The sequence below is a fragment of the Folsomia candida genome, unplaced genomic scaffold (assembly GCF_002217175.1).
Source record: "Folsomia candida strain VU population unplaced genomic scaffold, ASM221717v1 Fcan01_Sc019, whole genome shotgun sequence".
Taxonomy (NCBI): Eukaryota; Metazoa; Arthropoda; class Collembola; order Entomobryomorpha; family Isotomidae; genus Folsomia; species Folsomia candida.
In genome coordinates, this window is record NW_019091211.1 from 228,236 (window position 1) to 245,716 (window position 17,481).

General features: G+C 35.8%; 5 protein-coding genes across 8 annotated transcripts; all 5 read left to right on the forward strand.

Moving 5' to 3' along the window:
- Positions 1-796: 796 nt before the first annotated feature.
- LOC110857549 (thyroid hormone receptor beta) lies at positions 797-3,678 on the forward strand. Its single transcript, XM_022106137.2, has 6 exons — positions 797-1,422; positions 1,520-1,600; positions 1,684-2,135; positions 2,201-2,384; positions 2,542-2,811; positions 3,040-3,678. Exons 1-6 carry the CDS (start codon positions 1,315-1,317, stop codon positions 3,508-3,510), a joined length of 1,566 nt encoding a protein of 521 aa, XP_021961829.1. The 5' UTR covers positions 797-1,314; the 3' UTR covers positions 3,511-3,678.
- Positions 3,679-4,530: 852 nt separating this feature from the next.
- On the forward strand, positions 4,531-7,287 carry LOC110857806 (thyroid hormone receptor alpha). Of its 2 annotated transcripts, none has more exons than XM_022106417.2 (6): positions 4,531-4,914; positions 5,000-5,080; positions 5,147-5,574; positions 5,692-5,875; positions 6,007-6,276; positions 6,350-7,287. In XM_022106417.2, the coding sequence occupies exons 1-6, from the start codon at positions 4,807-4,809 to the stop codon at positions 6,818-6,820; spliced, it is 1,542 nt and encodes a 513-aa protein (XP_021962109.1). In that variant the 5' UTR covers positions 4,531-4,806; the 3' UTR covers positions 6,821-7,287. The 2 variants fall into 2 exon arrangements, with proteins under 2 accessions (XP_021962109.1, XP_035714030.1); XM_035858137.1 differs by having other exon boundaries at positions 4,900-4,914; positions 5,000-5,084.
- A 526-nt stretch (positions 7,288-7,813) lies between these two features.
- On the forward strand, positions 7,814-11,044 carry LOC110857551 (thyroid hormone receptor alpha-B). The gene is made up of 6 exons (XM_022106138.2): positions 7,814-8,665; positions 8,743-8,823; positions 8,892-9,343; positions 9,428-9,611; positions 9,732-10,001; positions 10,399-11,044. The coding sequence occupies exons 1-6, from the start codon at positions 8,558-8,560 to the stop codon at positions 10,867-10,869; spliced, it is 1,566 nt and encodes a 521-aa protein (XP_021961830.1). The 5' UTR covers positions 7,814-8,557; the 3' UTR covers positions 10,870-11,044.
- A 628-nt stretch (positions 11,045-11,672) lies between these two features.
- On the forward strand, positions 11,673-17,364 carry LOC110857807 (beta-galactosidase-1-like protein 2). The gene is made up of 11 exons (XM_035858212.1): positions 11,673-11,777; positions 12,018-12,098; positions 12,164-12,218; positions 12,276-12,428; positions 12,521-12,672; positions 12,756-13,003; positions 13,273-13,325; positions 15,990-16,139; positions 16,233-16,532; positions 16,601-16,820; positions 16,892-17,364. The coding sequence occupies exons 1-9, from the start codon at positions 11,673-11,675 to the stop codon at positions 16,286-16,288; spliced, it is 1,053 nt and encodes a 350-aa protein (XP_035714105.1). The 3' UTR covers positions 16,289-16,532; positions 16,601-16,820; positions 16,892-17,364.
- On the forward strand, positions 13,319-15,961 carry LOC110857808 (piggyBac transposable element-derived protein 4-like). 3 transcript variants are annotated; one of them, XM_035858138.1, is made up of 3 exons: positions 13,319-13,799; positions 13,860-13,964; positions 14,028-15,961. In XM_035858138.1, the coding sequence occupies exon 3, from the start codon at positions 14,420-14,422 to the stop codon at positions 15,590-15,592; it is 1,173 nt and encodes a 390-aa protein (XP_035714031.1). In that variant the 5' UTR covers positions 13,319-13,799; positions 13,860-13,964; positions 14,028-14,419; the 3' UTR covers positions 15,593-15,961. The 3 variants fall into 2 exon arrangements, with proteins under 3 accessions (XP_035714031.1, XP_035714032.1, XP_021962111.2); XM_022106419.2 differs by having other exon boundaries at positions 13,319-13,964.
- Positions 17,365-17,481: the final 117 nt, after the last annotated feature.

Genomic DNA, 17,481 nt, shown 5'->3' on the forward strand with positions numbered 1-17,481 from the left:
AGGATATTTATTGTTGTAATAAATAAATTGTCAAGTGTGCACCAATTTATTTTTGCACGGTTAAACCTTATCTCAGCAGTTAAAGATAACCGGGGTTGTATAATTGAGTAGGATTCGTATCAATGTAAGTACTTGGCTATTTTATATTTATTGAAATATGTATGTACTTAAATGAGGAAAGGAGGACTAAATTATATAGCAAAGCTCCTAGATAAACTTTATTGTATGCACTGGACGAAATGTATATTGTTATGCCAAATGGAATGTTTAGCTCACTTCAATTTTTCAGCGCATTTTGTATTTCAATCGCTTTTGTCCTGATAACTACTTAACTGAATTGTTCGACAAAAATGTACTGAATTCGAAGTATTTTTGTATATATATATGTAGCAATAATTTTATTTTATGTTTACATAACACCGACCAATTTTGGTAGACTAATTGGTAGACTACATAGATATGTTATGCATTTACTTAAATACAATCAGGATATTCATTGAGGGTATTCGTTATTTCTTCGTATCCTTAGTATCGTAAAATAATTTACGAAGATACAACAAGGGGTCAGGTTTCGTAAAAATCGTAAGCGTAGTAACGAGTTTTTCAATGGCAAAATCTTACGACGCTTACAAAATCTCGTAAGTGTCGTGAGTTATTTTACGATACGAAGAAATAAGGATTACCTTCATTATTTCTTTTGCATCCTTAGTATTCTTCGTATCTTAAAATAACTCACGACACTTACGACACTTACGAGATTTTGTAAGCGTCGTAAGATTTCGTAATTAAAAATCGGGTTACTAAGCTTACGATTTGTATGAAGCTTGACCCCTTGTTTTTTCTTTGTAAACTATTTTACGATACTAAAGCTGCAAAGAAATAATGAATAAACTCAAGTTCGTTTTCTTACCAAAACCACGTTATCGTAACTGTGAGTACATAAATATGTATGTATGCGAATACGTACAAACATATTTATTCATTTCGAATTTTATTCTCACTAACGTACGTACATTTGTACATAATTAATTGATAAGAAGTATGCCCATTCATCAAGGTCAGCCAAAACTAAGAGATGATCTGCACTTACTCGTTATCGTACCAGGTAAATGTTCCATGACAACAGTCTGAAGCTGATTGAACCATTTTATGCACTTATTCTTCTACATACATACTTAACACCAATATCATATGGTGAATGCATAAAAGATCTCCCAACGCTGAACCACTATTGTATCAAATTTATGGGTTTATTTTCGAACATTCTTATCGTAAAAAAACTGACCAGTTTGAAGTAACACACAAAATAACACAATGGGAAAAGAGAATCATAATGTAAAAAATCCTAAATTGGGACATATTACAAGTAAACTTGTCCCACGAAAGAAAAAGCCTCGACTACGAGTGATTGCACGAGATCGGGTAAATTTTATATAAGTACAAATATTCTTCTTTACTATGTATTTAGTGCCCCAAAACTTAAGAAGTTTAACTAATTTGCCATTCTATCAATTTTTAGCCTTGTGATGTCTGCTACGATAAAGCTGTTTCTCACAATTATGGAGGAGTATCATGCAATTGTTGCCGATCTTTCTTTCACGTAAAATACAAAATAAATACAAAATAAGTGTGAATTGAATGCTGGCACAAAATTTATTCAAAGTCTAAATAAATGTCTTCCAGCATTTCGTACTCAAAAGCATTAAGGATAATTACTCCGCCAATTACTCAAATCTTATGAAAAGTTGCAAGAACAACGGAAACTGCAAAATTGATCTACTTACACGAAGAAAGTGTAAAACGTGTCGATTTTTTAAATGTCTAAGCATTGGGATGGAACCCGACTGGGTAATTTCTGATTTTAAAAGGACAAAACAAAGTACACAAAATTCAACACCCAGTGAGAATCAAAAAATTGAGGCACATGAGGATATTAAAATTGGGACATCAACTCCTCCTCCAGTTCAAGGATTGAGCCTCGAAGAAGCCGAAATCATTGACAATATTCCTAAATTTTACAAAAAAGCTTGCGAATTAATTCCTTATAATTACGTTTCTCGATCGAAAACCGAAGTTTTGACGACAACAAAACTTCACCTTCTAAATATTGGAGTAAAATCTACAAGTATTCGTAGGTATTATTCGTTGAATTAGTAAAAATTAAATAAATTGTATCTGATTAAATCTACTTTAATTTCAGGTTTGTATGTTTTGCAAGGATGCTCCCAGAATTTGAACGCCTTTCTTTACACGACCAGGCCAATTTGTTGAGACGATCCGTGATAGAAATGTTCGTTATTCGAGGCGCATTTACCTTCGATTTCGAGAAGCGCTTATGCTATTTTGATGCGGATAACTTACCAGAACAATACCCCGACGTTTGTGTATGTTGAAATAAATAATTGTACTTTTTTGTGTCACGTCTCCAAAAATCTTCGATTAACATTTTTTTTGCATTTTCAAATTTTCACTTAGGAAAGGTATTTCATTTTCGCATAATTAATAAAGTCTTTTAAGTCTTTTAATTTTTTTATAATTTAGATAGACGAGTGGGCAGGTATGTATCCGGAGGAACTCACAGAAATGCATGTCGAACTTTACAGAAGAATTCGGTCGCTTGCCCCCGATGAAGCAAGCATCATGTTGCTCATTCCTCTCGTATTGTTTTCCGATTCTGGTGGAAACGATAGCTGTACCGAGTTTGACGATCGTGAAGGGATCAACGCCGCCCAGGAATTTTATACTGGATTATTACAAAAATACTTGAAACACGTGTGGGGAGAACAAAGAGGGAGACTTGAATTTCCAAGGGTAGATTGGTTTACTTTAATCATGATTAGAAATGCGCCGTATGTAAGAAATGTCCAATTTGTCCGTCATATTTGTCATAAATGCCGGTCACATTGTTATTGTGACAAATAGTATGGTCAAATTGACATATATCGGCTTGACACGGACAAGCCCCATGCCCCATCATTAATCATGATACAGTTTACGTCTTGCTAAATTTATCACCTATAAGCTTCTTTATTTATACAGCTACTCGGCAAACTCGTCGATATTACTCAGGCTAGTCATCTGTATCAAGGATTTCCTCTTAAACTGACTGAAGACCAAGTTGATAAAATGCATAAACACTTGCTAGACCTTCAGCGAATGACGAAAACTTCACCACTTACTGATAACAAATTCCACTGGGACAGAAATAATATACCTCGAGAAAAACTTATAAAGCAAAAGGATTGTTGCAAGAAATACATGTCCTCGTCGAAAATCCATGATGGTCTAATACACGAAAACGATGTCGAACACGACAAAAATGCACCCGCCTTTCCATTCCTGATTCACATATTTGCTAGTAATCCAGGCCAGTGGGGAGTACAACCGGACTACTTTATTAATGGTCCACATTTGGGCGTGGAACGCGCTTTAATGCGGAGAATGCCAGAACTTTTAGAAAACCCATGGGACTCTTTGGTCAAGAATGTTTCAGAATTACGGATTTTTTAATTATGATGCAATTGAGAGTGACGGTATTGATTTCAAAATGCTTGATGAGTGAGAATTAAAACATTTTTTTGCAAAATTGTCTGCTAATGCATGTGAGGAATAAATTATCCGAAATATATAAGTTAAACTGAGCCATATGTACAATAAATTTTAATAGTAATATCAACAGTTACGTAGTATGCACAATTTGCATATTCAATGTGTGCTCATACGTTTAGGTCGGTCGACTTTTTTTGGCTGGTGCGAGACGACTCGTTGTGAGAAAGCAGTGGAAGAAAATGATCCATTCATTGACGCCGATTGGGGTGGAATGTGGCCCGATTGGGATGATTTCAAATATTTGGACACTTAAAGTGATGGATATCATATTAAATCACACGATAACATTGCTGCTTACATTTTGAATCTGCCTAAGATATTATTCCGGGTTACAAAAAAATTGCATGGAATAAATTCGGACGCATGAAAGTCGAGTGGATTATGATTACGACGTTTTTAGGATGTAGTGTTGTAATGAGTAAATTGGCACCAATTTATTTAATCTTGTATAAGTAGCTAAAGATAACCAGGATTTTATAGTAGAATTGGCATTCGGGGCTACGTAGATACTTGACCATTTTATATTTATGGAAATACAAATACATACATATGTACCATATTTTTGAAATCGAAATATTTTTTTTAAACAATAATTTTAGTTATTGTTTACATGACATCGACCAATTTCGGAAGACTATTGTGGTAGATAATTTTGGTAGACAAATCGATAGACAACATGTCATGAATTACATAAAACTGTAAATATGTCATGAATTTTAATACAATATTTGTTACCGAAACCACATTATAAGAACCGTAAGTTCGTACATAAATATCTGTACGAATAGATATGTATATACATACATAATAATTCAATTAGAATGTTATTCTCACTTACCTATGTATGTCCATATGTGTGTACACAATTCATTGGTAAAATGTCCAGTCATTCATCAAGGTCATCCAATACCAAGCCAAGAGATTATGAGATCCGTACTTAGCATCCATACTCGTTATCGTACTGGTAAATATTCCATGACAGTAGTTTGAAGCTGATTGAATCATTTTATGCACTTACTCTCCAGACTCCACGCACAATTACAGATATTTACACCACGATCATCTGGCCAATGTGTAAAAGTTTTATCAATGTGCACAATTATTTATTATTATAAATATCAAGTTGATGGATTAATTTTCGAGCATATTTATCCTCAAAAAAGTTGATCAGTTTTAGCTCACGTGCATTAAAACATAATGGGAAAAGAGAACCGTAACGTCATAATTCCCAAATTGGGAAATTCTACCAGTGAACTTGTCCCACGAAAGAAGAAGTCTCGGCTACAAGTGATTGCACGAGATCGGGTAAAATATGCAGATATATTTTTTCCATGCATTTCTTTAGTTCCCCAAAACTTAGGAAATAATTTGTCCTTCTAAAAATTTCTAGCCTTGCGAGGTCTGCTACGATAAAGCCCGGTCCCACAATTATGGAGGAGTATCATGCAATTGTTGCCGATCTTTCTTTCACGTAGGTATTTAAAACTGCAAATGTTAGCACAAATTTTCAATGTTTCAATATTTTAATCGCTTTCAGCATTTCGTTCTTAAAAATATCAAGGATAATTACTCGGCCACTTACTCAAATCTTATCAAAGGATGCAAGAATGACGGAAATTGCGAAATTAATCTCCTAACGCGAAGGAATTGTAAAACGTGTCGATTTTTTAAGTGTCTAAGCATTGGGATGGAACCCGCTTGGGTCATCTCTGATTTTAATAGGACAAAACAAAGAAAACATATAGCATCGGTGGAGAATAATATTAAAATTGAGCCATCCACTCCTCCTCCAGTTCAAGGATTGAGCCCTGAAGAAGCTAAAATCATTGAGAATATTCCTAAATTTTATAATAAAGCATGCGAATTAATTCCATACAATTACGTTTCTCGATCGAAAACCGAAGTTTTGACAACGACAAAACTCCACATTCTAAATATTGGAGTGATATCTACAAGCATCCGGAGGTATTTATTAATCTGATTCGATAAATTTCAAAAAAGAAATAAATAAATAGTATTTCAACTAAATAAAATAATATAAGAATATAATAAAATACGCAAATTATCTTGCTTTAATTTCAGATTCGTATGTTTTGCAAGGATGCTTTCAGAATTTGAACGACTTTCTTTACACGACCAGGCAAATTTACTGAGACGATCTGTACTGGAAATGTTCATTATACGAGGCGCATTTACCTTCAATTTCGAGAAAGGTGGATGCTATTTTGATGATGACAACCTACCAGAAAAATACCCCGAAGTTCATGTAAGTCCAATTACTGATAAATAAGTTTTTTGTTGCACATTTCACAAAATCAGCAATCAACGTTTTTTTCAATTTTTCACATAAGAAATGTATTTAAGTTTAAATTATGTATTAGCTCATGTTTACCTTAGCTGGATGAGTGCGCAGGGATGTACCCAGAAGAACTCACAGAAATGCATATTCAAGATTACAGAAAAATTAGATCTCTTGCCCCCGATGAAGCAAGCATCATGCTTCTTATTCCTCTAGCCTTGTTTTCCGATTGTGGTGGAAACGATAGCTGCACCGAGTTTGATGATCTTGCCGGGATCAACGCCGCCCAAGAATTTTACACCGGATTATTACAAAAATACTTGAAACACGTGTGGGGAGAACAAAAAGGGAGACTTGAATTTCCAAGGGTAAGTACATAGTACTTTAATTTGTTTACTTTTTTGCGGAATTGATTAGCAATAAATTTACTTATTTACATAGTTACTCGCCAAACTCGTCGATATTACACAAGCTGCTCAGCTTTATCAGGGCTTCCCCCTCAAATTGACTGAAGATCAAGTGGATAAAATGCACAAACACTTGTTGGAACTTCAGCGAGTGACGAGTACGTCACCACTTACTGATAACCAATACTTTTGGGACAGAACTGATTTACCTGAAGAAAAACTTGTAAAACGAAAGGATTGTTGCAAGAAATACATGTCCTCAGCTAAAATTCTAGATGCTCTAAGACGCGAAAAAACTGCCGAACACGACAAAAATGCACCAACCTTTCCACTCCTGATTCACATATTTGCTAGTAATCCTGGCCAGTGGGGAGTAAAACCGGACTACTTCATTCAAGGACCTCATCTTGGCGTGGAGCGCGCTTTCATGCGGAGAATGCCAGAACTTGTAGAAAACCCGTGGGACTCTTTGGTTAAGAATGTGTCGGAATTACGGATTTCATAATTCTGATGCAATTGAGAGTGAACTATCAATTTTAAAATGCTTGATGAATGGAATGTGGCCCATTTGGAATGATTTCAGATAGGTGGACGGTCAAAGAATTGAGGATTATTGTTCTAGGCAGACAACTGAAGGAGAAAACATTTCGCTGCATGCAATTCGCTGGGTGCATTATGATTACGACTTTTTGCGGATATGTTTTGCGGTAATAAATAAGTTGTAATGTGCACCAATTTATTTTTCTTGAGCAAGTATTATCTCCGAAGCTAAAGATAAACTTATAATTGAGTGACATTGGTATCAAGGTACTTGGTTATTTTATATTTATTGAAATATGTACCCATACAAGGAAATTTATAGCTATATATAAGACTAAATTATATGGCATGTTTCTAGACAAATTTGATTGTAAGCAGTGGACGGAATCTATATTTTTATGCCAAATAAAATATTTAGAATGTTGAACTCAACTCACAATGCAAGTCTTTTACGTGTACAACTCAGATCTGGTTGGGACCAATTTTATTTTGTTCACCACAAAAAATAAGCTTACCCGTATTTTTTCATTTTTCATAATGCGCTAATTTGAGCGCGAGGCGGGAATTTTAAAACATTTTTCAGCCAAAACCTCGGCTTTTTAAAATTCTGTAAATTTTCGAATTTTAGCGCGAATCCAAAAATTCGAAAACATGTCTCTCCAGAATGACTTACTTGACTTGTAAAAAATCCAAATGCATTATTTTTTGAAAAATTAAAAATTTGAAAGAGTTTACAACTTTAATGAATTTCAAAAACTGGCAAAAAATTTTGAAATTCAAATTTTGAGACAATTAAATTTTTCATAAGTCAGGTAAGTCATTCTAAAGAGACATGTTTTCGAATTTTTGGATTCGCGCTAAAATTCGAAAATTTACAGAATTTTTAAAAAGCGAGGTTTTGGCTGAAAAATGTTTTAAAATTCCCGCCCCGCGCTCAAATTAGAGCATTATGAAAAATGAAAAAATAGGGGTATGCTTATTTTTTGTGGTGAACAAAATAAAATTGGTCCCAACCAGATCTGAGTTGTACACGTAAAAGACTTGCATTGTCAGTTTCCCAGTGTATTTCGTATTAGAATTGCTTTTGTCTGATAACTGAATTACTATACAAAAAGTTATTGAAATCAGAATATTTTTGCTTAAAAAATAATTTTATTTCATAACACCGACCACTTTTGGCAGATTATTTTAGTAGACAGACACATTATATAAATATGTATATTCTATGAATTAAAATCTAATGGTTTTTACCGAAACCTCGTTATAGTAACCATATGTAAGTACATACATAAATATGTATGTACACCAATAAATATTCATTCCATTAGATACGTACATACGTACGCAAATATGTACACAATTCATTACTAATATGTCCAGTCATTCATCAAGGTCAGCCAAAACTAAGAGTTGATGAGATCTGCACTTCATGGCATAATCGTTACTGTGCCTGGTAAATATTACATGACAGACAACAGTCTGAAGTTTATTGGATCATTTTATGCACTTATTCTTCATCCACACTTATTAACACGACGATCATATGGCGAATGTGTAAAAGTTTTACGTTTCTCGTATCAACGTGCACAGTTATTTATTATACCAACTTTATGGATTAATTTTCGAACATACTTATTTTCAGAAAAAAAAATTTTTTCCGATACAACGCTGATCAGTTTTAAGTCATGTGCATTAAAAGATAATGGGAAAAGAGAATCGTAACGTAGTAATTTCCAAATCGGGAAATCTTACCAGTGAACTTGCCCCACGAAAGAGGAAGCCTCGACTACGAGTGATTGAACGAGATCGGGTAAAGTACATATTTTTTTACCACGTATTTAGTATCCCACAACTTCGAAATTAATTTGCCATTCTATAATTGCATAGCCTTGCGATGTCTGCCACGATAAAGCCCGGTCTCACAATTATGGAGGCATTTCATGCAATTGTTGCCGATCTTTCTTTCACGTACGTATTTAAAACGTCAAATGTTGGCACAAATTTATTCAGAGTTTAAACATTTAAATTGCTTCCAGCATTTTGTCCTTAAAAATCTTAAGGATAATTACACGGCCACTTACTCAAATCTTAAGGAAAGTTGCAAGAATGATGGAAACTGCGAAATTAATTTACTTACACGAAGGAATTGTACTACGTGTCGATTTTTTAAGTGTCTAAGCATTGGAATGGAACCCGCTTGGGTCATCTCTGATTATAACAGGACAAAAGAAAGCTCAAAAAATACAAAAGCAGTTGAGAATCAAAAAATTGAGGCAGTTAAAGACATTAGAATTGAGGTATCCATTCCTCCTTCAGCTCAAGGATTGAGCGCTGAAGAAGCCGAAATCATTAACAATATTCCAAAATTTTATAAAAAAGCTTGCGAATTAATTCCATACAATTACGTTTCTCGATCAAAAACTGAAGTTTTAACAAAGACAAAAATCCACATTCTAAATATTGGAATGATATCTACAAGCATCCGGAGGTATTAATCTGACTAGTTAAATTAACAAAAAACAACTTGCTGTTTATTAAATTTTTCCAAATTCTTCTTCTTCTTCTATTTCAGATTTGTATGTTTTGCAAGAATGCTCCCAGAATTTGAACGACTTTCTTTACACGACCAGGCCAATTTGTTGAGACGATCCGTGTTGGAAATGGGCATGATACGTGGCGTATTTACCTTTAATATCGAGAAACGTGGATGCTTTTATGATGCGGACAACCTACCAGAAAAATACCCCGAAGTTCATGTAAGTTAAAATAAAAAAGTCGTACGTTTTTTGTAATTTTACGATCAATTTTTGTTCAGTTTAAGTTTTCCACTTAAATTATTTAATTTTTACGTTTAAGATAATGTCTTTTTAATTCAGCTAGACGAGTGCGCCGGTTTGTATCCAGAGGAACTCACAGAAATGAATATTCAACTTTTCCGAAGAATTCGAAGCCATGCGCCCGACGAAGCAAGCATTATGCTTCTTATTCCTCTCGTCTTGTTTTCCGACTTTGGTGGAAACGATAGCTGCACCGAGTTTGATGACCGGCCGGGGATAAACGCTGCCCAGGAATTTTATACTGGATTATTGCAAAAATACTTGAAACATGTGTTCGGGGAGAAAAGGGGGAGACTTGAATTTCCAAGGGTACTACTTACATACAATGCGATGACGCCAGCGGTCTGGTTCCGATTTTGAGAAAACTACGATAATTATGTAGACTTAATTATGCAGAATTAAACACATGTTTCAGGATTTTTCATAATGTTCAGTTTCAACGAAATTATAATTGTATATGTATGTACGAGAGTCTGCATTTTTACCGTTAAATTTTCACGAGGGAGAAAAATACAAATTCTAGCTAACGGATTCCAGCATAATTTTGTATCAAACTTGGGAATATGAAAAATCCTGAAACATGTGCTTAATTCTACATAATTATCGTGGTATCATCAAAATTGGAGCGAGACCGCTGGCGCCATCGCATTGTTAAATCAATTTTGTTTGAGAAATATATTACCAATACATTTGTTTATTTACTTAGCTACTCGCCAAACTCGTCGATATTACACAAGTAGGGCAGCTCTATCAAGGCTTCCCCCTCAAATTGACTGAAGATCAAGTGGATAAAATGCACAAACACTTGCTGGAACTTCAGCGTGTGACAAGTACGTCACCACTTACAGATAACAAGTACTTTTGGGATAGAAATAATTTACCCGAAGAAAAACTAATCAAACAAAAAGATTGTTGCAAGAAATACATGTCCTCAGCTAAAATTCTAGATGCTCTAAGACATGAAAAAACTGTCGAACACGACAAAAATGCACCCGCCTTTCCATTCCTGATTCACGTATTTGCTAGTAATCCAGGCCAGTGGGGAGTACAACCGTACTATTTTCTTCAGGGGCCTCACAAGGGCGTGGAACGGGCTTTAATGCGTAGAATGCCAGAACTTGTAGAAAATCCGTTGGACTCTCTGGTTAAGCATGTGTCGGAATTACGGATTTCTTAATTCTGATCAAACGGGAGGGAAAGTAAACTTGTATTGATTCCAAAACGTTTGTTTAAATTTGTGTGCGAAGTAGTAGTTATTTTTAATTGTCAAGTATTGTAGGTGCAAATGTATGCATAGTTACATATATTCATATGTTTGTCATGATCGGAATAAATGACGCTATTTAAATGTATGTTTAACTCAAACTGAAGCATGCAATATTCCGCAGTAGTAGCAAGATTTAATATGTACAATTTGCATATAAATTAAACATATGTATGCATTTGTACACATCTTTCTTTCTCACTTTCCATTCAAATTCTAAAGGACTTAAAACCCAAATTTTCACACATTGGGTCAGCAAGTTGCCGAGAATTTCAGACCTATCCTACTATCCTATTCGGTCATCATAATCAGCATCTATGTAGGTAATAAGTTGCCCATTTATATTGTTATGTACATACATGAACCTGGTAATATTGGTTAAATGTCTTAATAATATTGAGAAAAAATGTCGATTCAATCCTACATATGTGAGAAACAACTACGTATAAAATACATTAGCAGTATTTCCACAATTTTTTATGAGATTGGAATGTCCATCATGTGTAACTTCTTATCATAATAGATAATGGTATCAATGCAGCTTTTACAGTTGTCAGGGCAGCTTAATGCATGGTTACATGGCTTGGGTACAATTGACTCTTGAAATTTTACGAAGAAGGTTGAGTCTGCCATAATGAAATTTTTTATAATTTCCATTATTTCCATTCTGGTCCCCATTCTCCTTGGTCAACAACTCCCCACTGTGTACGAGTACTATGAAGGCGACGGGAGAATTTCGGGCCTTGCTGCGGAACCTGATGGATTCAAGTAATTTTACACTTTTAGAAATCTCGTATAATCACGCCGGTAGTGATTTCTCGGTATTAAAGTTGCTACCGCTTGGTATTACTTGCAATAATATCTGCCCGTAAAAATTCGATTCCTATATGGTAAAACTTTAATACCGAGCTATTACTAATCAATACCACATTGGTAGATCCATATACCGTGTCATATATTATTTGAATACTGGATTTCTAAGAGTTTAAGAGTGGCTGCATAACTACATAAATTTTTATTGTTTAGAGTCTCATATTTTAATTAAGACTACTTGTTTTTAGACTGAATGGAAAACCAATTCGAATCGTATCTGGGGCTACTTCCGCGTGCATCCCCAGTACTGGTCAGATCGTATCAAAAAGGTAGTTGTAGTTTTTTCCCATTTTTAGGAAAATGAAAGTCAGTTATGTGTGATTTACTTTTATAGTTGAGAGCGTCAGGGGCCAATACTTTGGAGACCTATGTCCCTTGGAATCTGCATGGTTTGATGCCGTACTCACCAAAATTGTAATTAATTTTAAAGAACCTTTAACTCTTAGAACCTCAACGTGGAGTGTTCGACTTTGGTAATGGGACCTTTGACATGTCTCAATTTCTGGATGTGAGACGCTTCATTCAAATGGCACGCGACGAAGACCTTTTAGTAATTTTTCGACCGGGCCCTTACATATGTAGTGAATTTGATTTTGGAGGTATGTACATATGCTCCACATAATCCAGAGTTTCGAATAGTGTGCGAGTGAGTATAATAATTAGGTTTTCTTGCTTTTATAATAATTTATAGGCCTTCCAAGTTGGCTCTTGGGTGATCCTGAACTCAAAGTTCGAAGTTCAAACGCAGCTTATGAAGCCCGAGTTAAAATATACTTTGATGCATTACTTCCCCTCGTAACGGACTTGCTATGGTCGAACGGAGGACCAATTATGATGGTTCAAGTTAGAATATAATACAATTTATTTCGATATACATACATATACATTGAGACAAAATGTAAAGAAATTTCTATACGAATGTGCAGATTGAAAATGAATATGGTGCATTTGGAACGGAAGATTACCCACATCTCGAGTATTTGAAATCCCTCATGGAGCAGGCAGGAATTAATGAATTATTCGTAACGTCAGACTCTCCTCTTACCGCGGGGGATAAAGGAGCTTTGCCTGGTGTACTTCAATCTGCAAACTTTTATGACGATGCATCCGGTCAACTTGCCGCTTTATTGGAATTGCAACCAGACAAACCTGTTCTGGTGATGGAATATTGGAGGTATGCATCATAGCCACATGTATTGGGGGTATTCATTACGAGCTTGCATGTCCACATCGCAGCCTAATTTTGAAACAAAAATGGGAACTAAATATTAGCATTGGAGATTCGGAGATTCGCAAATGAATTTCTAGATAATTTTTTTTGCGAACTTGCAAACTTTGTTTTTTTTGCTAACGGTGCTAACTCGTAATGAATTCTCTCATTGATTCATTCTCGTCTCAAAGATCTTTTCTAAAGAATTAGATACATAATTCTCGCTATTTTAGTGGATGGTTTGACCATTGGTACGAACCGTTTCACAATGCGCGTCCAGTAGCAGGTATGGAAATGGTGTGATTTTATATTTTGGTTTAACCCTTAGCCATGGGAGACCGTTTAAAAACGTTTTGGAGTTTTTGTTTTAATGCGGAAAGCCGTGAAAAGCCGTTCATAAAAAAAGTGTCTGCCTTCGGGGTCAACGGCTTTTCACGTTTCCATGTCAGATGCGGGACAACGGATATTTCCGTGATAAAATTTTTTTAGCAGATTCGGGAAACGTCAAAACACGTTGGCACTAAAAATTAAACTAAAATAAATTAGTAAATTAATTAAATTAATTTAAATTAATAAATTCAAAACGAATTCACACATCACAAACATCCTTATTTGTGGAAAATGGATCCAAATAACGAAAATTACTTATACAATATGCTGATGGATCGCGATGTCAATTCGGAAGAACAAGTGGGGTCACCGGACATGTTCGCAGATGTTGAAGAAGATCCAGTAAGCAGTGACGAAGACTGTGAAAATAGTAAGTATGCACTAATCGTCATATTCAAACAAACTTCACAGATCACATCCGAATTTTCAGGTCCACTATTCACAATTAGTGACCTGCAAAATGAAGACACGAGCGACGAAAGTGACCCTGGCGAGGACGATGATGAATCTGCTGACCCTGCCTTGGCGTCACCAGGTACGAAATTTTGATTTTACTTTCCCGTTTGCATATTAATATATTGAAATTTTTGACACCTAGCACTCACTGCCGGTACTCCATTTGGATTGACGGGATGCACTGCGCCTTGGCAATGGCAAACTGATCCGAATTTTAAAGCAGATGTTTCCGATTTTGACGACACGATAAGCGGTTGGACAATTCCATTTTCAAGAACAGAAACGGAACTGGACCTCTTCCTCAAACTATTTACCAAAGAAATTAGGCAAGAAGTGATCCAACAAACCAACACGTATGCGGACCAGACTGGAGATTGCAGCACACGACGATGGAGCAACTGGAGAGAGCTTGACGAGCAAGACTTATTGAAACTAATAGCTGTGCGAATGCTGATGGGAGTTACTAGACTTCCTGAAATGAAGTAATATTGGTCTAGGGATCCACTTCTACAATATCCCATCATTACGAGAATTATGAAGCAAGATCGTTACTTCGAAATATTGAAGTATTTACACTTTTCGGATAATACTCAGCCAAATGGAGACAAATTGCAAAAAATGGGGAAGATTTGGGACCTTTGTATGCAGAACTTTCAAAATACTCTCCGGGCTCACAAGAACATATCAATCGATGAAAGTCTCATGCTCTATAAAGGAAGATTGTCCTTCAAGCAGTACATACCAAGTAAGAGGTCGCGATTTGGAGTCAAAATTTTCTCTATAGTGGACGAAACAACAGGATTTGTACTATTCTGCATGATCTATGTTGGAAAGGATGATCGACTTCTTCCGGATATCAGAACGTTTGGATACGGTGGTGCAATAGTCCTTAAATTACTGGAACCGTATTTAAATAATGGTCATCATCTCTACTGTGACAATTACTTCACATCTCCCAATTTGGCGAAATATCTATTGGAGAGAACAACTTACATATGTGGAACACTTCGAAAGAATAGGAAGCACACTGACCCACCACCAGTACGAGGTCCGAACAAAATGAAACCAGGAGAAATAATCGTTAAATCATGTCAAGGAGTAATGACAGAATACTGGAGGGATAAGAAGGTTGTCTCCATGATCTCCACAAGTCATGACCATTCAATGGTATCCGTTCCGCAGCGTTATGGCGGAGGTGTAGTTATGAAGCCCAAAACAGTGTTGGATTATAATAAATATGCTCGAGGAACCGATTACAGTGACATGAAGAAATTTTACAACATTCGACGCAAATCCATGAAATGGTATAAAACTCTTTTCTTTTACTTGGTGGATCTATGTATATTCAACTCCTTCGTCATTTTCAAGTCGATACACCCAGGCACGAAGACCAAATTTCTATCATTCCGGCTAAATCTAATTCGCCAAATCATTGGATCAATGCAACCAACACAAGCTATTTGCGCAATAAGTTCTTCTGGCCAACCAAACAGATTAACGGAGCGTCATTTTTTGGAATACAACCCATCAACTAAGTCTCGACAGCATGGCGGACGTATTTGTCACGTTTGTGCCAATAAACAACAAGCCGGACCCCCAAATACTAAGAAACCACGGAAAGAGACCGTTTTCCAGTGCAAGCAGTGTAAGGTTGCTCTGTGTCCAACTGCGTGCTTTGAATTGTACCACACTGTTCAAAACTTTTAATTCTTGTTACCTTAAATGTTAAATTTTAAAGTGTTATATTGTGGTCGTCATAATTCTCATAAGTTATGGAATTTTGCTTTACAATGTCAAATTGTTAAATGTTGATATTCATTATTTTAAATACATGTCGTTTATTGACGTTGTCCCGCAGCAATCATTTTCACCTAACGCGTTTTGCCGTTCTCCCGAATTGAGCATTTAAAAAAATTCTCCCGAATCTAAGCAACTCAATATGCTTGAAGTTTCCAGATTTAGAACTTGAAAGATTTTTATTATTTTTCGGCTTCCCGAATGATCACAATTGTGGTCAACGAAACGCCCCGCAGCAACGCCAAACATAGTTACCGTTTCTCCTCGGCTAAGGGTTAACTTTTTTGGATGTCTTGGTTGCTTACAGTTTTCCAAGAAAATCTAGAAGTCATCTTTAACAATTTCAACGGGTCTGTAAACTATTATATGTATCATGGGGGGACCAGTTTCGGCTTTCTCGCTGGAGCCAATGTGATCCCCTTCTTTCCAAACTATCTGCCAGATGTGTCCTCCTACGGTTAGGCTCACCTTAAAAATTCTTACTTTCACTTTATGCACATCTCATGCCAGCGTCACTTTTATGTCTCCCTCTGATCTCATCTCCTCTCAGATTACAATGCGCCACTGTCAACGGTCAAGTACAAAGCAACCCCCCAAATAATGTAGCCCAGTTGGCGACTGATTTCGGCTATTGGACACGTGCCACGCAGCAACAAACTTTAAGACTGGACAGCGTCACTGTGAGAAATGTTGATCTTTTGGTGGAAAATATGGGCCGAGTTAATTTCGGGGACCCTTCCAACTTTGAGTATCAGAAAGGTCTACAGGAAGGAAACATAGTGATTGATGGTCAATTAATGACACAGATCGAAACGATGGCTCTAGAGTTCAAGTCAGACTGGGTGAAAAGGTTGGTTGTTTGATATTTGGTCAATAATTCAACAAACTTGATACAAATAGATAGAATTGCTTGCATAGTTTGACTGGATGGACGCCAATCGAGGGGGCGGTGACTGGCCCGGTGCTTATTCAGTCTACATTTGAAGTGGACAACCCGACGGATACTTGGCTCAATATGCGTGGTTGGCATAAGGGAATCGTATTTTTGAATGGCTTCAACCTTGGGAGGTATTTTAAAATTGGACCTCCACACACGCTTTATGTGCCAGCACCACTACTTAAAATCGGGACAAATACGGTATAAATAAATACAGGGTTATAAAATATTAGTAAGATTACATAACTAATGGTCACTTTGTTATACTTTAGATTACGATCTTTGAGCAGTACCAGCCCGATACTCAAATTACCTTCTCGGCTACTCCAATTCTTGGAAATTTTCAGCTTTAACATAAATTATTACTAGTCCAAAATAACTTCAGCAATCATTTCTAGTGATATTTAACCCACTTTGGCATACTTTTGGTCAATAATTAAATTTATGAAAATTGGCATAGTTTGACTTGTATCTCAAAAACTTACTAACTAAACGCCCCCCGTAATTTGATTATAGATTATTTATCTACTAAAAATTATACAAATTTTAAGCTATGATACATAAAATTATTAGAGTGTGAAAAACACTATTTCACTGTATATCTATATAAATATGTACCTATAAATAACTCGGCTAAAAGTGATTCGCCATTAATTTTTGGCTTAGCAATTTTGTCTGATAAATTGCCAGACAAATTGCAGAACTACTACAACATAGGTATGTACCAGACGCTGGACAATACATATAAGCACAACACGATCTGCAAGCTGTGTAAGATATGCATGTAGGACATACATAATGAGAATGAGTCATTCTGAATGACCATGTACATAAATTCATACGTATTAAAGTATTTATCTTC